Consider the following 25475-nt stretch of genomic DNA (forward strand, 5'->3'; position numbering starts at 1 on the left):
CGGTGAAGGGAATTGAGGGAGATAAGGCATGCCGGAAAACAGAAACCACCCCCTCCAGTAACCCCTAGTCAGTATAGATGATGCAAGTATGAAGGAAAAACCCATCCCTTAGGTCAGACACGAAAGCCCTCTTAAAAGGTGAGTTAGAAACCCCAAAGTGGAACTACTTTCCACTAAATACTGGAAAAAAAAAAAAGAAGAGAGGCTACCACATGATGTCTAGGGCAAGGTGACCGCGTGTAACAAACCCTGAAGGCAGTAGGAAACCCCCTTGAAAAAAAAAGGAAAAAAAAAAAGAAAACAGAAACCTACCCTTAGAACCCCATTTTCTAGCCTAACTTATACCCCGAAATAACCCATCAGCCACTGGAACTGTGTGCGTGCAAGGCGTGAGGCAAGGAAGCAACTGCCCAGGAGGACATACAAAAGGAACCAGCTGAAGAAAAGAAAAACAAAGAAAGAAGGAGAAAATCGATCTGAAGTTTCCAGATCCAAAAAAAAAATAGAAGAAGGAATAAGGGTGGCAAAGCCACAGAAAGGAAAATTGAAGAAAATGCTCGCAGATACTTGACCACAAAAAGAGAAAGGAGGAAGAAGGAATAAGGGTGGCGAAGCCACAAAGAAGCTACTGACCAGTTGGAAGCCAATGTCAGAAATTGTCCAGCCGAAGAAGAAGCCCTAGTCAGAAGCCCGAATGCACACAGTTCTCCCTCATAAAATAAGTAGTTAGTTTTTGAACCCTAGAGCCTTAGGGACAACTACCCCAAACACTACAAACCACTAGCCCCATTACAAGCCTTAAAGACCTTCAGGAGCTGCATGTGAGATCTGAGTCCGAAACATCTGTGGTTTAGCGTTGAGAGAAAACAGTCCTAACATCCCCTGTGAGGAATGAGTGACTGAGTGAACCCAGTGTTTGGCCTAGGATTGGGTGATCCTGACAAGCAGATATACTGACTGGGGAAGAAAAGGGGGGCGACAGAAGTTCAGGGCTGCCTAAGGCCGGATTGCACCTGATCTCGAGGGGAAGGGTGGTTGAAAATATAGCTTGTTCTATGTGTTTAAGTTAACTATATGTGTTATGTGTTTGTGTCGTTATTTTTTTTTCTTTTCTTTTGCGTCAGAGTCTTGAGTCTAGCTAGGTAGAGTCGGTCAGGGGAGTAACCAGGCTCAAATTCGACTTATTTCTTTTTGTTTGTCTTCACGCTTGAGGACAAGCATGTGGTAAGTGTGAGCAGTTTGATAAGTCGTATTCTAAGCCTTGGTTACTGGTCAGTATGTCGTTAAATTCATGTATTATCTGCAAAACAGTTGCTTAAGTGTGCAGGATTGAAGGATCCAAGTCAGTAGGAGACGATTCAGGTGACGCAAGTGAAAAGGGCGCCAGAAGGGTGCGATACTGACCAGGATGCATGCCAGATAAAAGGCTCGAGATGGAGAAGGAGGATAGCTGGGATGATCATTGACAAGGGCAAAAAGGTCAAAACGCGGGAGAAGTCTACCCTAAAAGCAAGGGCAAGCCTCCCTATAAAAGAAGCCGCTTGGAGAGAGAGAAGGGGTTCGCAGTTCGACAATCACACTTAGTAGAATTCTCTCTAGAAGATCAATCCTTCAGCATTATCCTACCTCTCGTTCCTCGCCACAGCCATGGTCACTTGACGTCCAAGAGTCTGCCGGAGAAGTCATCAGTCCGCCGTTCCAGCCAGTTATCGTAGCAGTGTAGTAGTATCATCGCCCGGAGTGGCATAAACAATCTTAATCGCTTTCTTAGTTCAAAGTTTACTGGTTTTCATCATTTAAGTTATTTGTAAACACTCATCGTTGTTGCTCTTTAGAAGTACGTTGTTATTTTCCAACATTTACATTATGAAGTTTCTATTTCGCATGTCACTTTGGTTCGAGTTTGCTTCATTCTGCCTAGGAAAGTTAGATTTAGTCATTGCTTTCAATTTCTAAGTGTTTTCTTATCGAGAGTTGTTGATTCAAAGTGTAGCTATGTTTAGTCAAGTTTTCGTGCATGAGTTCTTTTCTGCGTTGTGATTACTACCTTGCATGTCAGTCAGTAGAAGTTAAGTTGCAGTTTCACTGTTTAATTTAAGTTTGAGCATTTAAATCGATGGATCTTAAGTTTGAAATTGCGAATCTGAAGTTCAGTCATGGTGTTTGTGTTTATCTGAATTCTGTTAATACTTGGTGAAGAAGAAAACGTCAAAATCAACTTTAGTTTGAACCACTTTACTTTTAAGTTACTTTTGCTTTTGTTCCCTACTTTTCAGATGTACTGCCCAGACCTGTCAGAAAGCCCCCAGCCATCAGATATACCTTGTTGTCTAATTTTCCTCTTTTAGTAACTGTCTACTTTCCATATGTCTCTGATACACCTTGTCCCCTATTTCACGAACACTCCCACATGTCTGTTATTTTCCCGCCTACTAGTCAGTAGAGTACTACCTTTATTTCCTGTATAGGTAAAATCTCAACCCAAGCGTGGTAGCTAACCAAACACCCAGGAAAGTCACCACAGTTATCTAAACGTGTCCATCCTCGTGGGATTCGACCCTTACCTCCACTATACTAATCAGTAGAAGTGGGTTGAGGAAATTTGTTTGAAGCCAGGTCCCGGTTATCGTACCAACGACTCAGCTAGGTCGGGAATCTCTTCCGGATCAATTGGATACACTCCAATTACATACGAAAACCGTAGGGAAACAAACCTGAAAGGAAATCCTTCAGTGATTAACACTCATGTGTGACATAAGTTGATGTTAGATCTAAGATTGTTGAGTGTGAAGACATATATGATGGATATGTCTTGTTTTGATTGATAAATGTAAACCGGATTGGTGGGAAAAAGGGGAAGCGTTGAGACATGCATGAGTTAAGAGATTGATGTTGAAACTGATTTGTGATATGTGCCTATGTGATTAAAAGGTGAAACATCGGTTGTGAAACCGGATAACGAAAGAGAGAAACGTTGAAACCTAAGCAATCGAGGTGGGCTTCATTCTTAAACTCTTTTATGTGCAAATTTATGAATGTGGAGAGATAAGGGCGGTTTAACTGTTATGCCATGCCTATGTCTGTTTTGTTATGATATTGTGCGCCTGATGCCCAGTTTGAGAGTTCGCTCCATTGGGCTATAGGGCTATGGATATGTATAAACGAATTCGGGTCTAAGTAGGGCCGCAAACCCTATCAGGCTAGTGTACACGGTAGGGATCGGGAGCCGTCCTTGCTAGTCGGCCGGTCTCGTGGGCGAAAATGTGGCCACACTTTCGTCGCACCATGGAAATGTTGTGATTGTGGAAATTGATGAGAAAAGTGGGGAGTTGTTTGACTGGCCAGCCTAAGAGAATATTTTTGTGATACTCGATGATATTTATTTTGATAATTGTAAAACTCGAGTTCACTATGGTAAGGGTGGCATAACTAATAAAATATTTTGGCAACGAGTTCACTGAGTATTTCAAAATACTTAGCCCTGCATGTGTTTTCCTTATGTGCAGGTTGAACGGCGACGAGCGGTGGTGGGTGTTGAGCACATTAATTAAATAAGATGGATATTTTGAATTTCGAGTGTAGCTGTGTCTTCATACATAGCTTCACTTTCTCTTGGTCGTTTCCGCTGAATTTTTGAAACACTTTAGTATTATTTGGCTATTTTGAACTTTTTCCCTGTGGTTTAGAAGATTGAGACATGTTGTGGTTTTTGGCTGAATTTATGTCGAACCCTTGACTTTTGATCGTAGTTTATGGTATCAATTCTTCATTGATTTTCTAGGTTAAACCTTTTATTTATTGCTTGATAGTTCGTTTAATACCTTGGTCAAATCTCTTTAAATGAAACCATAGCCTATGTTTTTATTGCTTTTTTAAGTCCGTTTTGGTAGCAGTCGCCGTATTTATTGTACCCTAGAAATCCGGGCTGTTACAGTTGGTATCAGAGCCTCAGTTCTTTCCGCTCTGGACCCAAGAGTCTTTTCAAAATTTAAAATTTATCCTTGTAACCATTTACTAACGTACTAAATGTGGAAGGATCAGCACCGCAACTCATCCCGCTCAACCACGAAGAATGAGGTAACAAGTATCTCGATGAATATTGATCTGAGTTTGTGAAATGTTGGAAATTGCGATGGGAATATTACTCTGGTGAAAATGAAAATATTTTAATGGGAATTGAAGTTAATATGATGTCTTTGATAATATTGCTTGGGAGTGTGAAATGACGAATGTGCATAAATGTGAAATTTTGCTAATTGCGACTATGCAAAAATTATGAATGCTATTATGCAAGTGAATATGTGTTAAGACCTCTATGAGATGAATGAATGAAATTCTATAGGATTGTGATGGTGATATAGATGCGCATGAACTGCATGATTTATGAAATGCGATTCCATGAATGATTGATTGACTGAGTGTTGCTATTCACATATATTGATGTATGATTCTTGTTATGCTATGAAACACCAAATGGTTTATATGATAAACATGTTTGATTGTGCAATATATGGATGACGTTTGATGTGGTGAAAATTCATGACCAATGAAGTACGAGCTATCGTTAGAACCACTAAGAAAGTGAAATGTGGAACTTTTCAAATCTGTTGCGAACGTAGAAGCCATATGGAGCTTGAGTTAGGTAATGATCGAATATACGTTGAAGTACGAGACTTCAAGCTATGCTTGAAATTATAGAATGCCTAAGAAGTAGGCCAGACTGAACGTGCTAGAACTTAGTTGTAAGTTGACAACTGCAATATCACTTTCCTGAGTAATAAAACCAACAAAAATATATATATTTCGAACTTTGATGTATTCTTACAATGGCGAGATCATACCTAAGATCTAATAAAACAATGCAGTCTTGCATAACATACCAAAGTGGCGATGCGACACAAATACGACGATGTTTATGACACATTAAGACCACGTGTATAATTGCAATGTATTTCGAAAATGACCATGTGACATGGCCAGGAAACTTTGAAGATGCGACCATCAAACATAGTTATTAATTTCGACGACAAGATGAATCTCAATTTGGAATCCACGATTTCATAGAACGATGTTACCATGTTCATGCTCGCGAAAAATGTGCGAGAGAGTGTGACCTTCGTAGCTAGAATGACCGATTTTTAAATCAACAGTACTTACTTGGATCCTAAGTTCTTTTCGGGACGTTTTGAATAACCGTGAGCCCTTGTCTATTTAAACACCTTGGTTGACTCACAATTTGAAAGTGATGTCCCTTATTTCTTTTCCTATATCGAGTCATGAGTTACTTGTCTCGAAAGTTGGTGTTTTCCTTTGTATCTTTGGATATCTCGATTGAGTAGTCTCCTTTGATTCATCATAAGGACGGTATTTTGATTTTATGAGCTTCTTTCATTGAACTTTAATCCTAAAGTTGTTTGCAGTGATGACCTTCAGTATGATTACATCTCCAGACATATTTTCTTCAAAGGATGGAATATTCTTCTTGGAACTTTCGTTCACCCTTTTATTTTGTAACCATGTTTGTGGCAAGCTCTTTCTGGCAGAAGTGAAATTCCTTTTTAGCTCGGTTTCACTACATATATTGTTTCATACTCAATGGTTTTTCTTTCTTCAACACCAAGTTAAGGCTATCATGTTCTCTTCTTCCTTAACGGGTCGATCGTATTAAATTTCTGAAAAGTTCCATTCACTTTGAGTTGCCTTTAACAAACCGCGAATCCATTGATGTGATTCCATTTTTCAATAACATGATGTCGTTCAACCATTTTAGTGCTACTTCATGACATTATGTATATGTTTCTAAATCCTGCCACGACTGATTATTTTAGGCCTCGACATGTTTGGACAATATCATTCATTGTTGTCCGGAATTTTTTTCAAGTTTTGATCGGGCAGTCTGCTATGAAATTTGAGATTTATTGCAGTTTCATCCTGTTTTCATGACCCATCCCATGTTCTTTCGAGCTCCCGTCAGAAGTAAATTCTCAAGCTCTATGGGTCTTACTTGATACCTCTAAACCATTTAATTCTAAGAATGGACGAGTTAAGTTCAATGGAACTTAGTCCTTGTTTAGTTTCAAACCAATTGTCAATGATGAGATTTGAAAGTGTCGAGCTAGAAATGTTATTCTTGTTTCCTCAATTAAGTTTGGAGCCTTTCCGATGAAAGACATTTTGTGGTGCTTCTTCGAGTTGAAATCGGTCCATATCCAAGTTAAGACTGTTTGATTAAATTTTTAGTTCTTAATACATGTTATGAGTTCTTGATGCGTCACGGCAAGGGAAGGTGAAAGCTTAATCTTTTAAGATACACGTGGGAAATAAGTTTTACAGACAGGCACGCGCTGAAATGATACACCAACAAGAGGTGTAGACATGACCAATAGAACGAGATGAGAAAGATTTCGCATTTACGAACTGCTTATAACGAGCTGCTAAGAAATTGAATATCGTGTTATGTACATATATAATAGAAATCTCTCGAACATGCTCGAACGTAGAAATCGTTATAGGAGAACTTAAGTTAGTCGCTCACGACCTGCGAGTTACGGCGATGAGAGATATCGACGTAATTCTAGGAATGGACTGGTTGACCGCGAGTTTCGCGACGATTCGTTGTAAGGAGAGACAAATATCTCTACAAGCTCCGGGAAAGGAACCCATCGTGTATCATGGAATTTCGATGAACCGACGCACCGCGATAATCTCTACGCTGCAAGCTACCGCGATGATGAGGAAGGGACGGCCTGCCTATCTCGTCTATCTTCACGGCAACGAGAATGATGAAAGAAAAGTGGGAGACGTCGCTGTTGTGCGAGAATTTTTAGACGTTTTTCCCGAAGTGTTACCTGGACTGCTGATAAGGCTAATTTCATGCATCGGTTATATGGCGAAAAGCGTTATAATTTGCTGGGTCTAACACGTTTCCTAAGCCAGGTGTGTGAAGAAAAATCGCTAGATCGAGGAAATGCTGAAGGAGATGGTCTAGCGAAGGAAAGGAATGAAGTGAGCAGGATTTAAAAGAAAAGAAGGCGTGACAGAGGTAGTCAATAGCTGAGGGCAACAAAGTCTATCTATACCTCGTTGGGCCCCACTCCAACGCCTATATATAGAAGAGCATGCAACGCACATCATATCACTTTTTCACTCTTTTAGCTCACACACATACACACACTTGGGAATGGGAGATCTGGGGTAGTCGGGTACAAGGTTTCTTATCTTAGAAGTTTCGCAGTTGCAACACCGTCCGCGTGTGGACGAAGATACAATCTCTTTTAATTCCGTTTGTTTTGCACTTTCACGGTCGAACTTCACTTTCGGGAGTCGACTTGGTTGTTGATGAAACTCGTTACCTTTTCGCTTTGGTTGATTTGCGTTTAGTTGTTAAATTTCAAGTTGATTTACGTAGATCTCGCTGCTGGAAGTTTATTTTAACAAGTATTATGTCGATCTCTGTTTTATTTTGATGTTGTGGTGTTTGATATGGGAATTTGGTGATAGATCTGTGGTTTATTGACTGATTGGAAGTTGTTGTTCGAATCTGAAGTGATGAAGTGTTTCTGTTGGTTGGAGTTTGTGTTGGACGCTTGGATCCGGAGTGGATTTAGCGTCTGAGGTTGGATCCGAAGTGAGAAAAGGAAGTTGTTAGATGGATTTGAGTTTTCTTCTTGTTTTATGTTTTACTTCGTCTAGCGTCTGCAGATCTGTTTAGTTCTTCGCTGATTATGCATAAATTTGACTTAGATTTAGTTTGCTCTGTTTTGATTCCGTTCATGTTAATTTTCTTATGAGTTTTTACGCAATTTGGTTGTAGAAGATGATGTCGTTGTTAGTTAGTACTCGAGTTAGTTATTCTGCCAGATTTTCGTCCGTACTCTGCTTTTTCAGTCATGGTCCCCACAGTCAGTTTATTTCCTAGGTCTAGGTAATTGGAGCAGTTAATTTTCTCGCAACGTTCTCCTATTATTTCGCCTAGGTCTAACTATTAGCTTAGGAGTTTTAAGATTCCCAAGTCAAGTTTAATTTGTTTTTCCTCAACCCAAGAAAAAAATGCGTGGCGGCAGCCAACACCAAAAACAAATCCAAATCCTTGAACATGAGTATTACGCATCCTTCTCTGTGGGATCGATCCCTACTTCCCTATACTAGGTTTAGTAAAGTGGTTGAGGGTTTTTGAAAGAAGTGCTCTGTGTGTCCGACGACCAGGATTTCCTGCGACCAACGAGTTCCTAGACCGTGTGATCTAGTGGATTTGCTGGACCTAGGGAACCTGTTATTTCCTTCTGAACACACTAAGGAAGAAACACAACACACCCCTACTTTCAACGGCCGCCAGATCGACAATTGGAATTCACAATCGACCTCGAACCTGGAGCCGCACCTGTATCCAAGGCACCGTATCGAATGGCGCCTAAAGAGTTGGAGGAACTCAAGATACAACTCCAAGAGCTCATGGACCTAGGTTTCGTTGGGCCTAGTGTCTCGCCGTGGGGCGCACAAGTACTTTTCGTGAAGAAGAAGGATGAGTCGATGAGAATGTGTATCGACTATAGAGAGCTGAACAAATTGACCCTCAAGAACAAGTATCCACTGCCGAGGATAGATGACTTGTTCGATCAACTTCGAGGAGTCGGCGTCTTCTCAAAGATGGACTTGAGATCCGGATATCATCAACTAAGAGTTCGAAGGGAGGACATACCGAAGACTGCGTTTCGCACAAGATATGGACACTACGAGTTCGTTGTGATGTCGTTCGGTCTAACGAATGCCCCAGCGGTATTCATGGACTTGATGAACCGGGTATTCCACCCATACTTGGATAAATTCGTCCTAGTATTCATAGATGACATTCTAGTCTACTCGAAGAACGAGAAGGAGCACGCAGAACATTTACAAATCGCGTTGGAGACGTTGAGGACCGAGAAGTTGTACGCCAAATTCAGCAAGTGTGAATTTTGGCTGAAGGAAGTGAACTTTCTAGGACACATGGTGTCTACAGAAGGAATCCGAGTGGACCCCGCCAAGGTTGAGGCGGTACAACAATGGAATTCGCCTTCCACACCGAACGAGATTCGGAGTTTCCTGGGCTTGGCAGGATACTACCGAAGGTTCATAGAAGGATTCTCCAAGATAGCGAGACCGATGACCCAACAGCTCAAGAAAGAAGTCAAAGTAGACTGGACGCCGGAGTGTGAAGCGAGCTTTCAACTCTTGAAGGAAAAATTGACCACCGCACCAGTGTTGGCTGTGCCAGAGCTTGGAGTGAACTACGTAGTCTACACCGACGCTTCGAAGGTTGGATTAGGATGCGTGTTGATGCAGAACAACAAGGTGATCGCCTACACGTCTCGACAATTGAAACCACACGAGTTGAACTACCCAACCCACGATTTGGAGTTAGCAGCAGTAATGCATGCCCTAAAGATTTGGAGGCACCATCTCTACGGAGTTAGGTGTGAAATCTTTACGGACCATAAGAGTTTGAAGTACTTCGAGCAGAAGGACCTGAACATGCGACAACGAAGGTGGCTCGAGCTGGTAAAGGACTACGATTGTGGCATCAACTACCACCCTGGCAAGGCAAATGTAGTGGCAGATGCTTTGAGCCGTAGAGACCATTCGCAACTCTCTACTTTTCTGACAGAAGAGGAAAGTTTGATACGAGAGTTGAGTAAATTACGAATAGAAGTGGTAAGGGCACCTGAAACCGTGAAGGGCCAAATCGCCGCCTTAGTAGTAAAGCCTAATCTAAGGACGAGGATCGTTGCAGCACAACGGATGGATGTGAAATTTGAGGAGATTCGAGTCGAAGTAAGAACCGGTGAATCCGGAAATTTTAGCGAGCTTTCCTACAACGCTCTCACCTTTGAAGGGAGATTGTGCATGCCGAACGACGAAGGACTCAAAAACGAGATCATGAGTGAAGCTCACGAAACCCCATACACTGCTCACCCCGGGAGCACAAAGATGTACCAGGATCTGAAGAAGCCTTTTGGTGGAATGACATGAAGAGGGATGTCGCAGCATTTGTGGAACGCTGCTTAGCCTGCCAACAGGTGAAGGCCTTACACCAACGACCATACAGGAAGTTACAACCACTAGAGATACCCGAGTGGAAATGGGAGCACATCGCCATGGACTTCGTGACGGCATTGCCAAGGACCCTAAAAGGGAACACCGCGATCTGGGTGATTATAGACTGACTTACCAAGAGTGCGCACTTCATACCAATTCCTATAACCCATGGATCGGATAAGATAGCTAGGATCTACATACAAGAAATCGTGCGATTACATGGAGTCCCAGTGGCGATTACGTCTGATCGTGACCCGAAGTTCACTTCAAAGTTTTGGATTAGCCTACAGTGCGAACTTGGAGCACGCTTAAATTTTAGCACGGCTTTTCACCCACAGTCCGACGGACAATCCGAAAGGACGATACAAACTCTCGAGGATATGCTAAGGGTCGTGGTGCTCGACCGAGGCGGGAGTTGGGAGACCGCACTCCCTCTGATCGAATTCGCTTACAACAACAGCTTCCAAGCAACGATCGGCATGGCGCCGTATGAAGCACTATATGGAAGAAAGTGTAGATCTTCGCTCTACTGGGATGAAGTTGGCGAACGAAGGGAACTTGGACTCGATGCAGTCGAAGAGATGGTCGAAATCGTTAGACAAATCCGTGCGAGGATGAAGGAGGCCCAGGACAGACAAAAGTCATACGCCGATGTCCGACGGACGGACTTACAGTTCCAAGCCGGCGATAAAGTTTTCCTCAAGATATCCCCGTCGAAAGGGATAACGCGTTTTGGGGTTAAAGGGAAACTGAAGCCGTGTTTCATCGGACCGTACGAAATTCTTGAAGGAGTAGGACCCGTAGTTTATCGTTTAGCGCTGCCGCCCAGCCTTGGGAATGTGCACAACGTCTTTCTTGTGTCGCAGTTGCAGAAATACGTGTTTGGCCCGAAGCACGTAATTCGCTACGAGGAAGTTGCCGTAAACCCGGATCTGAGCTACGAGGAGCAACCCCGGATGATCTTGGACGGAAGGTTCAGATCTCGAGGAACAAATCTACTGCCTTCGTGAAAATACTATGGAGAAATCACGGGCCCGAAGAAGCCACGTTGGAGCTTGAGGACAAGATAATGGAACTATACGCGGAACTCTTCCCATGAAGGTACCAAATTTCGGGACGAAATTTCTTTTAAGAGTGGTAGGATGTAACATCCCGGATTTTCGAACCCTAATTTTAGAGCCGTAAAATTTATGACTTAAGAGATGTGAATTAAATGAGGAACGAAGTTATGACCGAGTTGTGTCTAGGGTTGCGTTGGAAGTTTGAAAAGTCAAACTTGTTGAATATATGACGTGGCATATGAATATTTTGAATTAAAGGTGAAATTATGTGGTGATTTGATTGTTTAAGGGTGAGTGAGAATATTAGGAAAAAATTCCATAAATACTATAACCACATAATTTGATATCTTCGACCCCTTCACCTTATTGGAGAAGGAATTCTATTTTTCCAGATTTAATTTATTTCTTGGGATATTTATCCAAATTAAATCCAAAACCCAATTATTCTCTATCTCTCCATAAAAAAAATCCGACACCCATGTTGTTCTAGGTGATTTTCGAAAATCACCTATTTTTGGGAAGGAGGAATTATTTTATTGTTTAATTGATCCCTTATTGATTTCCTTCCATACCTTAAATTAAATATTCTAGCAAATCTTACCATACCTCAAGAGATCTTGTCATATCTTATTTTAGTTAATATCCAAATCTTTTCCTTATGGGAGAAACCCCATAATACACGCCTATTACCATTTTTCCAATGGGAGGATTTTTATTTTATTTTGCTCCGTGATATTTTATTCTACTCCGGAAAAATATACCAAACGAAATCATGGCTAAATAAGAGCCATAATTTTCAAAAATTTCCATGCCTTGAACCCTAGCTCACTTTCTTTTTTTATTTCTTCTTCTCTACTTCACAATCTTGATTTTATTTAATTGTGTAAAATCAAATCTTCTCAAATATTCTATTTAATTACCTAAAGATTTTATTTAACCCTATAAATAGGAGAGAAACCTAACCCTAGCCCCCAAAGAAATCGCCCCCACCCCTACCACATGCCCCTCTCCCTCTCTTCTAACTCTCTTAATTTTCTTCTATAATTCTTCATCTTGTGAGAAGAGTTAGAGTTTGAGCCTCAAGATTTTTGAAGAATCAAGTCTCTACTTCGTTTCTACCGTTCGTTTTGACAAGAAAAGGTACCTACATATTAATCTTCTTCTTTCAAACCGTTTAATCGGTATTCTTGAACCCTCATGCATCTGGTTTGAGCGAGAGTGGGATATGTGGGACATAGAAAATGTATGTGCGTGTGTGCGTGTGTGTATATGCGTGCGTGTGTGCGTTTGTGTTTTTGTGACGTGTGATTAACACTCATGTGTGACATAAGTTGATGTTAGATCTAAGATTGTTGAGTATGAAGACATATATGATGGATATGTCTTGTTTTGATTGATAAATGTAAACCGGATCGGTGGAAAAAAGGGGAAGCGTTGAGACATGCATGAGTTAAGAGATTGATGTTGAAACTGATTTGTGATATGTGCCTATGTGATTAAAAGGTGAAACCTCGGTTGTGAAGCCGGATAACGAAAGAGAGAAACGTACTTGAAACCTAAGCAGTCGAGGTGGGCTTCATTCTTAAACTCTTTTATGTGCAAATTTATGAATGTGGAGAGATAAGGGCGGTTTAACTGTTATGCCATGCCTATGTCTGTTTTGTTATGATATTGTGCGTCTGATACCCAGTTTGAGAGTTCGCTCCATTGGGCTATAGGGCTATGGATATGTATAAACGAATTCGGGTCTGAGTAGGGCCGCAAACCCTATCAGGCTAGTGTACACGGTGGGGATCGGGAGCCGTCCTTGCTAGTCGGCCGGTCTCGTGGGCGAAAATGTGGCCACACTTTCGTCGCACCATGGAAATGTTGTGATTGTGGAAATTGATGAGAAAAGTGGGGAGTTGTTTGACTGGCCAGTCTAAGAGAATATTTTTGTGATACTCGATGATATTTATTTTGATAATTGTAAAACTCGAGTTCACTATGGTAAGGGTGGCATAACTAATAAAATATTTTGGCAACGAGTTCACTGAGTATTTCAAAATACTTAGCCATGCATGTGTTTTCCTTATGTGCAGGTTGAACGGCGACGAGCGGTGGTGGGTGTTGAGCACATTAATTAAATAAGATGGATATTTTGAACTCCAAGTGTAGCTGTGTCTTCATACATAGCTTCACTTTCTCTTGGTCGTTTCCGCTGAATTTCTGAAATACTTTAGTATTATTTGGCTATTTTGAACTTGTTCCCTGTGGTTTAGAAGATTGAGACATGTTGTGGTTTTTGGATGAATTTATGTCGAACCCTTGACTTTTGATCGTAGTTTATGGTATCAATTCTTCATTGATTTTCTAGGTTAAACCTTTTATTTATTGCTTGATAGTTCGTTTAATACCTTGGTCAAATCTCTTTAAATGAAACCCTAGCCTATGTTTTTATTGCTTTTAAGTCCGTTTTGGTAGCAGTTGCCGTATTTATTATACCCTAGAAATCCGGGCTGTTACATCCACCCACCACGCCGTCCTCCCCCTGCCGCCGTCTAGGCTCCTCCAATTATTCAATACAGCTGATTTCTCTATCTCGATCTCTCTGGATTGGTTAATTGATATTAGAAGCAACTAAATCCATCTAAGTATTTCTCAATTTCATGAGCAACAACTGTTTTCAATTTCAGATCTGTCTCACTGATCTGTCTCACCGAAATCGGCCTCGAGAGGTAAAGAATTGAATTCCGACGCCGATTCGAAATGAATCCCCTCCAATTACATGATGCAGCCAATCCGCAAAGGCTCGGTATCCTAATCGAAGCGCGGTTGAAACGAGAACGATGGAGATTTGGTGAGAAGAAGTCAGAGATCGAAAATTGAGGAGAAGAAATCTGTTTCCACACCGCCGCACATGCTTACCTGGCTTACAGATGTGTGAGAAAGAAAATTGGAGTTGAGAATTTGGAGAGGGCGATTAAAATTGGGGGAAATTAGGATATTCAAGAGTGATGATAGATAGCATCTCATGGTCTTGGTTGACCGCAGCAACTGCTGCTGCATTTTTATTTTGATAAATTATATACACTGAAATTCCTTTTTATTCTCAGAACGTTTATCTCGATATTTAACATTTAAATCAGTGTTGATTATTGATTGATTACGACTGCTTTTATTTGTTTCTGTTTGTTTATCAGATGAGAGTATTTGCATGTTCTATGTAGGAATATTAGCAACATTTATCTTTACTCTATTAATTTGGATCTGTAATATAATATGGTTGGAAATCGCTAACTTGGTACAGGTTTTGTGGTTGAATTTTTTCCTTTGGATCTGTAATATAATATGGTTGGAAATCGCTAACTTGGTACAGGTTTTGTGGTTGAATTTGTTCCTTTTGAAGTTGCATGTGATGCTTTGTTTTGATTAGAGCAATGTGGTTTATGAGCATTTTTTCAAAATCAAGGTTAATCATAATGCACTCCAGGTGTTTGGTGATATTCTCCAAATGGAAATTAGTTGCTAAGAGATAGATTCAAGATTTAGCTATCTTCCTTTTTTAATGTCAACTGCATATATAATCTATGTCAACTACATATATAATGTCAACTATGTGTACAATCCATGTCAACTACATATATAATGTATGTCTAACTACATATACAATTCATGTCAACTACACACGTATAATGTCAACTACACACATATAATATCAACTATGTGTTCAATCATGTCAACTACATATAAAATTCATGTCAATTATATGTACAATCATGTCAACTACATATACAATTCATGTCAACTACACACATATAATGTCAACTACATATACAATTCATATCAACTATACACATATAATGTCAATTATAAGTTGTTGACATTCGATATTCTCGGTATTGATATGTGAATTGTAAGTGTTATTTTTTAGTTGTTGACATTTTAATACGAGTTGTTCGAGTTGTTGATATTCGATATTCTCGGTATTGATATGTGAATTGTAAGTGTTATTTGTTAGTTGTTGACATTTTAATACGAGTTGTTGACATTCGATATTCTCGGTATTGATATGTGAATTATAAGTATTATTTGTTAGTTGTTGACATTTTAATACGAGTTGTTGACATTCGATATTCTCGGTATTGATATGTGAATTATAAGTGTTATTTGTTAGTTGTTAACATTTTAATACGAGTTGTTGACATTCGATATTCTCGGTACTGATATGTGAATTATAAGTGTTATTTTTTAGTTGTTGACATTTTAGTAAGTGTTATTTTATTGAATGTTGAAGATTTGAAAATTTGAAGATTTGAATGTTGAAGATTTAAAGATTTGAAGATTTGAATGTTGAAGAGATTTGAAGATTTGAATGTTGAAGATTTGAAAATTTGAATGTGAAGATTTAAATGTTGAAGATTTGAAGATTTGAAGATTTGAATGTTGAAGAGATTTGAAGATTTGAATGTTGAAGATCTGAAGATTTGAAGATTTGAATGTTGAAGAGATTTGAAGATTTGAATGTTGAAGATTTGAAGATTTGAATGTTGAAGACTTGAAGAGTTGAAGATTTGAATATTGAAGAGATTTGAAGATTTGAATGTTGAAGATTTGATGATTTGAATGTTGAAGATTTGAAGATTTGAAGACTTTACAGCTAGAGTTTTAGAGAGGATTTTAGAAAATGATTTCAAATAAAATTTAATGAAAAGAAAATTATACTCCCGTGTTGACATAATGTGATAGTTGTTGACATTAAGTTAATCTTGTGAATTAGTGGCTGAGATTGCATCTCATTTCTCAATTATGCCCAAAAATCTCATCCTAATATGACCCTATATACTGCTCCATTTTGTTAGACCATTTTCAAGGAAAAAAGTTAATGAATAGGTAAAGTTATATAACTACTATATTTATTTATTTTCCATGAAAATCATTTTCCAAGGAAGAGGTATTTGAGAAGGTATTATACCTTTTTTTTAGAGGTATCTTTACCTCTCTATCAATGGAGAGGTAAAATCTTATAATTACCATATTTGTCCTAATTTCATGAAATCATTCTTTAATGGGGAAGATGTTTGAAAAGGTACGACACTTTATGTTTTTAATGCATTTCACAAGTACACGAAAATATCAACCCAGTTTTATTGAGATTTCACATGCATTATATTGATATTTTACATGCATTATATTGATAATTTATATGCGTTATATTGAGATTTGGTCAAATCATCTACATATACGAATACTGAAATAAAAATCATCAAATTTCATCATCTTGTTATAATTTTCGTGTTTTTTTTGTATTAACATAATGTATTATAAATATCAACACAATGACATGAGTATTTTAATACAAGTACACGAAAATATCAACCCAGTTTTATTGAGATTTCACATGCATTATATTGAGATTTTACATTCATTATATTGAGATTTTATATGCATTATATTGAGATTTCGTCAAATCATCAACATATACGAAAACTGAAATATAAACCATCAAATTTCATCATCCGAACATCGTCGAAACAAAAGCAATTGATATCTTGTTAGAATCCTTATAAAATTACCTTTAATTTGATAAATTTTTTGCAAAAATATAATTTAAATTGAGAGAGATACGTAAATTTAAAATTTTAGGATAATTTTAATAAGAGATGATTGACATTAATACCCTTTAATTTTATTTAATAATTATTTAAATTTAAAATATAATATACTTGACATTATATAAACTATTAGATCTCCTAATCTAATATTTAAAAATTGGCCTTAGTTTTGGATTGCTAATTAGTTAGCAATTTATCACCTCCCTACCTTTCTTATAGTACATTTATCCTTTGGAATGTGTTATTTTTTGAAAGGGTATATTTCACTTTTTAAGAAGATAAATAAATAATATATCTTTTTTATTTATCTTTCCTTGTTGTATATGCTCTTAAGAAAATAGTCATACTTATTTATTTTGACCATCCATCAAAATTAGTTTATACTCCCTCCCAGCCTTAAAAAATATTCGGTAAGATCTAATTTCATTTTAGTATGTTTCTTAAAAGCATGCACTTTCAATATTGGAATTTTTTTTATCTCCATTACAATGAGACATATTCTTCATTGCCAATACTTCATTTATTTATTTTTTTGTTTTTGCCCCTCTTACTTTAATTGTTATGCATTAAAATATATGTTGTGCAAAAATATCATATTTTAAAGGGATATTGACACTTAATATCATGAAACTTTCAAAAAGTTAAGTTTTTCCACGAACTTTGAAATTAACAAATAATATAACGAACTTTACCCCAAGTTTGTTATTTCCCACCAATAAAAAAATTCTGGCAAATAATATCATGATACGGATTTTTTTCATAATTTCTCAACAACAACTTCGAGAGTTTCAAGATTTTCAATCTTTGAGAATAGTTTTTCTTGAAGCACACCCTCCAAATTTGTTCTTCAATCTATTAATATAATCAGAATTTTTTCACTGGTAGGAAATAATAAACTTGGAATAAAGTTGGTGATATTATTTGTCAATTTCAAAGCTCGTGGAAAAAACTCAACTTTTTGAAAATTTTATAATGTCAGGTGCCAATATCTCTATTTTAACAGACCTATAAATAGTGATAAGTTATATTACCTTCTATTACGAGTTCTAGATATTTAACAAAAAAATATATGCAAGACAATGAAAATAATACACTTTGTTTTGGAATGCTCCATGCCAATATCTCTATTTTAACGGACCTATAAATAGTGATAAGTTATATTACCTTCTATTACGAGTTCTAGATATTTAACAAAAAAATATATGCAAGACAATGAAAATAATACACACTATTTCTTTAGAGCATATCCAATGGCGGCAAGCGGGCCGGCTAGTCGCTCCATGCGCGCTGGCCGGTCCGCTAGCAGACCATTGGGACTGGCTAGCGCGAAATCGGCGAGCGAATCGGCATGCTAAATCGGCGAGCCCAAGCCGATTCGTTGGCCGATCCGCTAGCCACCATTGTAGCGTCCCGATCGGCGAGCGCTCCTTTTTTTATATTTTTCGAGACTCTATATATACGCGATTTTAACGTCATTTCCATTCACACCGCTTGTTTTAACGAGTTTCTCTCTCTCTTAGTTTTTGTACAAGAGCAATATCGCGAAATGGAGAACAACAACGACTCTCCTCCAGTGACGTGCGGGTCGCAAACTCCCACGGTACCCGTGGGAAGTGGATGGAGTCCAATGGGCGGTACTACAATATGTACCCTTGGCCACAGATGATGCATGGGATGCCAGGGGTGCAGCCGGTGGTGCAGCCGGGGGGTAGTAGTATGTCAGTGTGGCAGGGCGGGTAGGGGGTGCAGGCGGGGTGGGACAATGTCTATCGCCCCAGTCTTAACTTTTTTACTGTGTCTTCCCACACATCGACCCCATTGGAGACTCAATTCACTGGAGATGACACTTTCTCCCTAGAGGAGTTGTTGGAACAAGTCGATCGATACGACGACACTCCCTTCATACAGGGGGAGTAGATCGGGGTCGGGGCGCACCGAAGTAGAAGAGGGGCAAGGGCAAGGGCAAGGGCAAGGGCAAGGTGGTCGGTGAGTCGTCGTAGCCGGCTGATGACGACAATGTACGGAGGAAGTGGACGGATGACGAGAACGTCGGGCTGTCCAAGGCTTGGGTGACTGTTTGCGATGATCCTCTCCAGTCGAACAATCAGAGGATCGTCAACTTGTGGGCTAAGATTGCAGCAGCCTACAAGACACATTGTCCGCATGGGAAGCCACACAGCGGGGAGAAGTGCCGGAAGCAGTGGGACCGAATCAGGGCTGCGGTCTCCCGATTTGCGGGGTTGTATGCCAACAACCTCCGCATGAAGACCAGCGGCCAAACTGACGACGATGTCAGGAGGATCGCGGAGTCGCAGTTCCCCTTGAAGAATGTTTATAAGGAGTTCACATTCTGGAATTGCTATGAGGTGCTGATGGATTCTGAGAAATTCCGGGCGGGTGTCGATGTTGGCTGGCCGAAGAAGCAGCGGCTGAACCTCGCCGGTGACTACAACAGCAACGGTTGTTCCCACGTGCTCCCGAACGATGCTCAGGAGTTCCCATCCCCTCCGTCGTTTACTCGTCGCACCTGTCCGGTTGGTCAAAGGACTGCGCAACGGGCCCGTTCTAGGGGAGTCGCCCAAGGGTCCCAGGAGGTCTAGTTGGCATTCCCCTACTGGCAAATCGACAACCGAACTCGTGCGTCAACAAACGGTGATGAACATGTGGAAAATTGTCAATCAATGGAAGGCGGCAGAAGACCCCGTGGAAAAGGGGTTTCTTTATGAGATTCTTCAGAGTATGCAGGCCGATTTGGCCCGCGCACGTAGGGCCAGGGGAGACGAGGGGGACTCAGCTGCGCAAGATTTGGGGATCCCGGGTAGTGGCAACGGCGAGTGAGCAGGGGATCGTGTGTGGAAGCAAGATGGTGTTTTTTTTAAACATTATATAATTTTTTTTTTACTTTTTTTAAATTTATAAATAAAATTATCGCATTTTCTCGTATCTGTGTCGTAAATTTAATTCCGTATTTTGCGTGATTGTAATTTATTTGTTTTTTATAATGTTGTTGGCCTATGGCTAGGCTATTGCTTGTCCAGTTTCTTGTCCTGATGATGTGACAGGAGGAGTTTCTTGTCCTGATGATATGACAGGAGGAGTTTTTGGCTAGGCTATGGCTGGCCTAAAGCCATTGGAAGTATAAAAGTAATTGAGTTCGGGCTTATGTTTTTATATAGGGGTAACTGCTTTTAAATTCACTAACTTTCCATGAATTCCGGTTTTTCCCACGAACTTTAAAAAGTTCGTGTAATGTCACGAACTTTATTGTTGGTTGCCATTTTCTCATGTCAGGTTTTCCGGTCTGATTCAAACTGTTCGTTTCCTATTAAGATAATATCCAAATTCTTTTATCTTACTATCATTATCTTCGTCTTTGAAATAGCTTCGCGTGGGTACCTTTTATGCCTCAATCGGAACTCGGATGAAGAAGTTATGGTCATTATGATGGTACAAGGTCGCACAAAGGTTGCAACCTTCATCAAATGGCCATAACATCTTCATCTGAGTTCCGATTGAGGCGTACAAGGTACCCACATGAAGCTATTTCAAAGACGAAGATAACAATAGTAAGATAAAAGAATTTGGACATTGTCTTAATAGGAAACGAACAGTTTGAATCAGATCGGAAAACTTGACATGAAAAAATGACAACCGATAATAAAATTCATGATATTACACAAACTTTTTAAAGTTTAAAGAAAAAAATCAGAATTTATGGAAAGTTGGTAACTTTAAAAACAGTTAGCTAAAGCTTGCGTTGTTTTATTATGGGCTATTACTTTATTCACAAGCCCAAATTTTTTATGTGATCCTCCTCGCAACAGAGAAGTGTAGAATGTGGCAGCTAAATCTAGAATCTACCATTTGTATTCAGATACAGAGAAGTCCAGAATCCACAAGAAACCGACCGATTTCTCTCCTGATTACTATAAATTCTCCTCCTCCTTCATCCCGATTCCTCATCAAACATTTCAAGTCATAATCATAAGCTCTCATCAATCAAACAATTGGCATTAATTCTCCGAGTTGAAGCTAAAAATGTCTCTGATTCCGAGCTTCTTCGGCCGCCGCAGCAGCAACGTGTTCGACCCATTTTCCCTGGATGTATGGGATCCCTTCGAGGGCTTTCCTCTCTCCACCAACTTCCCCTCCTCTGCCCGTGAAACCAGCGCGGTGGCCAACGCCCGCATCGACTGGAAAGAGACGCCGGAGGCCCATCTCTTCAAAGTTGATGTTCCCGGATTGAAGAAAGAGGAAGTTAAGGTTGAGGTTGAGGATGGTGGCATTCTGCAAATCAGTGGAGAGAGAAGCAAGGAGCAGGAAGAGGAGAACGACAAGTGGCACCGTGTGGAGAGGAGCAGTGGCAAGTTCTGCCGTCGCTTCAGGCTGCCGGAGAATGCCAAGCTGGAGCAGGTGAAGGCGGCGATGGAAAATGGAGTGCTCACGGTGACGGTGCCCAAGGAGGAAGTCAAGAAACCGGAAGTTAAGGCTATTGATATTTCTGGTTAAGTGGAAAAATTGGTGGTCGGGTTGTTCTTGATTTCAATTTGTAAAGCTTGTGTTATTATTTTCGGACACTTTGTAAAATGTAATCAAAAACCCGTTTAATAAGATTGTGTTTTTATTTTCCGACACTGCCTAATGTGAACTATCATAAAAAATTTGTGTATTACTATCTGTTTAATAAGCTGCAACACAAATTACATTCCTCACCTGTTATCTGCCTGAACACAAAATACATTCAGCAATAAATATCTGCTTTGGACTTTGGTAGTTCTACGTGCAAGAAAGCATTAGTCGAGATCACTCCTTGTTTGCGGCAATAGAGAATGTGGTCCTTCGGTGTTAATTTATGCCATGAGTTGAGAAAGTCTCAGCATAGTCCACCTTATAGGTATGTAAGAAAGTTTTAGCCTAGCTCACCCCACGAATAGTCCACCCCTTAGGTTTGGGAGAAAGTCTCAACATAGTCTACTTTATAAGTCTGGGTATATTCTTTTATTACAATGTCTTTTTTTTGTTGAAAACATCCGTAGGCATCCTACAAACTTCCTTTAGATAGTTTGTTTTTCACCCGAAGTGTTCTTCATTAATAGGGCTTTCATCTCAATAAACATAGCATCCCTCAAATGCTTATGTTTCATAATTTTTTCGGCTGACTGTGAAATTTCTTTCTTCTCCTATAAGACTGCTTCAAAGGCTAGTGCCATTTTGGTTAGATTTCCTTACACAAAATTTGTAATTCCATATCGACTCTTTCTTTCGATTTTCTCAGAGAAATTGAATTTTCATTAGGTTTAGAAGTTACATCAAATATTGGTAACAAACTCATTATTTTGTAGGTTTTGATTGTATCTTGATGTGTTAGTTGTTGAGTTTCATAGCTTGAATTATGCATTTGAGTCAATTATATACCAATTGGTTATTTCGACATCTTTATTGAGTTTTGAAAGGAAAGTGGACTACAGTTCTGATTCATAAATAACCTCTAGTGGATGTCTCCCTAATTTTACCTAGTTAACGAAGTACTCCACTAATTTTTACGTAATTTGGTTATAATGTTACTATCAGACTGGGCTACATTTAGCAAAACTTAGGCCCAACTAAGCTAAATTAAAATTTGATTTGATCTTTAAATTATTGTTATAAGATAAGATAAAAGCACTAGTCCACAAATAGGCCCGGCCAGTCCGCTTGAATCAAGAAGTAGTAGTAATAATTAAGGTTAAGGATGACTTTAAAAAATTATATAAATCTCACGTATATTTAGAAGATGAGATGCAATGAACCGACTGCCCCAACACTAATCAAAGTGGTACCATAATTAAATGTTTTTTTACGAAACCCCAAATATCACAATCTAGTTAACTAATAATAACAGGAACTAGATTCTTGGTGCAGTCATATGGTGGTTTTCACTTCCCACAAAATTCATTAGCTTCAATTCAATCAAAACAGAAAGAAGAAATTAGGAAATTATTAATCTTTAATTAGTGGGGACCGGCTACATTGCTTAGTCATGTCCGCTGCACCAATACGCTAAGTGCAATGTATTTGTGCATCAGAGCTGATATTAATTAGTACTCTTACAAAAAATCATATACAATTGCTTACACCTAAAATATTTATTATGGAACATTTGCTTTGATTCAATGAATAACCTATATGCTGATTCAACCATGTGCCCAACTTAGAATAATTGCAGCTGCTTTAGAATAATATAATAATATGTTTTATCTTTGCATTACTTACACATACACCAAAATTAATTAAGTAATGAAAGATGTTTATATGATCTTTTCGTTCTTTCAAAATGAATGTTCGAATTTTGTGGAGAGAGAACAATATATACTTTGGGTTTTCAGTGATTTTATATAAATTTTATATCAAAATTCAGAGACGACATATGAAGATTAATTTAAAGTATGGACTGAATTTGCTACTATTTTTTTCAATATTTTTTAAGTAAGTGATCAAATTAAAAATGTTATGGACCTATTTAATTGATGATTCGAATAATTGATTAGTACTATAGCAAATTGAGAATATTGTTTGGATTATCCCAAGTCATTGATTAGACGTTAAAATCATTATCAAAACCTGAAGTACTATATGAGGGACCAGTTGCATTTATTTGACTGGAAGTTCTATAATTAGATTACCCACATTGAATACAAACTTCCACTGTTAAACATTCTCCAAATGATTTAGTTTCAGTGGACTTTGGGCCAATAAATACAAACCCTCGAGTCAAACAATATTCACTTGTGTAAATTGATCATAGGCAAAAAGTTATTAATAAAACAGAGTCATTGATTATTTTAAATATTGCCAATTTTAATTTTGAAATATGGTACAAATACATGTATTGCTTATTCTCTTATAGTCTACTTTTTTTGTCGTAGATATATACAATCTTTTTCAGATTTTTAATTAAAAAAAAAACAACAACATCTTTGGTAGTTTTTTGTGCTCAATGTTACAAATGGTCCATTTTTTGACAAAAAAATGACGGAATGATTAAATTTTAACAGTCAACTCAAATTTGACCAAATTACAATTAGATTGATCTTCAACATTTTTATTTTATTAAATTGATCTACATTACTATAGTTTTACTTTTATTTTAAAAAAATCTTGAAGTGAAAGGATTTCCCTTCTTCATAATTAAATATAGAAAATATCATTATTGCGTAACACAATCAATTTCATCGATTTTGTGATTTCTTACGGATAGTTCAATGCAATTAAGTTTAACTTTCTTAAACATTCACATTCGACCTGATTTCATCACTCAATATCATTCATTTAACGTGTTTTGATCAGTGGGAAAAAAAAATCATTTGATTAGCAAATTAATTAGAATTATAGATTTTTATTAATTACATTAGACGTTTAAATATATACTCCACCATATGCTACTGTTACTTTTTTTTAAAGAAATCTTACTCGTATGTAATCGAGTAAATCGAATTATGTGGTAACAAAGAATTTGTTTATACTTAGATTTAGGATATAATTAGTTAGCAGATTAACAAACTGAACTAATAAAAGAAATTTGACTCATATATAAATCATAGTAGTACCTAACGAAATATCAAGTATTCAAGTTGTTATAATACTGAACGTAATAAATGTTATCATACCCAATATTATTATCAATGTATAGGGAATATTTCTTATAAAATCAATTATCAGCACTAGAAATGACACATCACACATACTTTTTAGATAACCAAGAAGTCAAAAAGATTAAACAAAATGAAGTTTGCTTAACAAAAGAGTCAAATCCTAAATTCATTACACGTTTCAAGTTTATATTGGTACCGCACTACTTAGAAAAAGGTGTTTGCTTCTTCAACGTTACGAATGTCAACCCTTCATGCCCATATATCAATAAAATAGTTGACTCCATTGAGATTTATTTGTATATCTTTCCATCACCTAAACATTTAAATTAAGTACCCTTCAACGTATGGTGATCATATAATTTATAATAAAATGTTTCTGAGCTGATTTGTTTTCCAATTATTATGAAAAATAGAGCTAAAGGAGTGGCAAATAAACTCGGGCAATTTTGTTTGTTTGTTCGAATAAGCTTATTTTAAAAGGGACAATTATTGAGATGGTTAATGTTTGCAATAGTGAACCAAGATTTACTCTTCTCTTATAACTGTAGTGCTTAAATAAGTTGAATTAACTGTTGATTACTTGATTTCTACTGAATTCGAAACAATACTATGTTTTGTTGAATTCTTGATTGACTAAATTTCTGTCCCAAACATTTCATAGTAATTTATTTATCCTATATAAAATTGAAGTTTTTAGTAGAGAGAGTTTTGGTAAGAGTTGTGAGTTTACTATGCTACTCAATATAGCAAATTAACAAACATGATTAGTAAGGTAACATATATTATGACCTTGAGCTGAACTAACTATTGTACTACAACTATATAATGTTATGCAATTTATTTATCTTAAATATATACGTATACTGTATACATTATTAGCTACCATGGATAACCATAATTAGTAGCTTCAGGAGTATTATCATACTTGTGCATTAATAATTTTGGGAGCATTGAAGAGGACAAGTGAAACATACAAATACAAGTAATATAATTTGTCTGAGAGGCACAAGTCGGATTGAAGAATTGAGAATAAAATCAAATCTTTTACTATTATAAATTGAACTAATGGAAATTGCATTTTTTTTTCACGCACAATTAACTTTAGGTGCGTCTAT

At 38.0% G+C, this 25475-nt stretch overlaps 2 protein-coding genes across 2 annotated transcripts; both read left to right on the plus strand.

The window, feature by feature from the left end:
• The first annotated feature begins 18275 nt into the window (after positions 1-18275).
• Positions 18276-19329, plus strand: LOC148933498 (glutathione S-transferase T2-like). The gene is made up of 2 exons (XM_089060354.1): positions 18276-18329; positions 18826-19329. Exons 1-2 carry the CDS (start codon positions 18276-18278, stop codon positions 19327-19329), a joined length of 558 nt encoding a protein of 185 aa, XP_088916480.1.
• Positions 19330-20573: 1244 nt separating this feature from the next.
• LOC125217710 (17.8 kDa class I heat shock protein-like) lies at positions 20574-21358 on the plus strand. The gene has a single exon (XM_048119231.2). The coding sequence runs from the start codon at positions 20768-20770 to the stop codon at positions 21236-21238; it is 471 nt and encodes a 156-aa protein (XP_047975188.1). The 5' UTR covers positions 20574-20767; the 3' UTR covers positions 21239-21358.
• Positions 21359-25475: the final 4117 nt, after the last annotated feature.

Source organism: Salvia hispanica, chromosome 1 (assembly GCF_029641045.1).
Source record: "Salvia hispanica isolate PSC_SH4W2 chromosome 1, Shi_PSC_v1, whole genome shotgun sequence".
Taxonomy (NCBI): Eukaryota; Viridiplantae; Streptophyta; class Magnoliopsida; order Lamiales; family Lamiaceae; genus Salvia; species Salvia hispanica.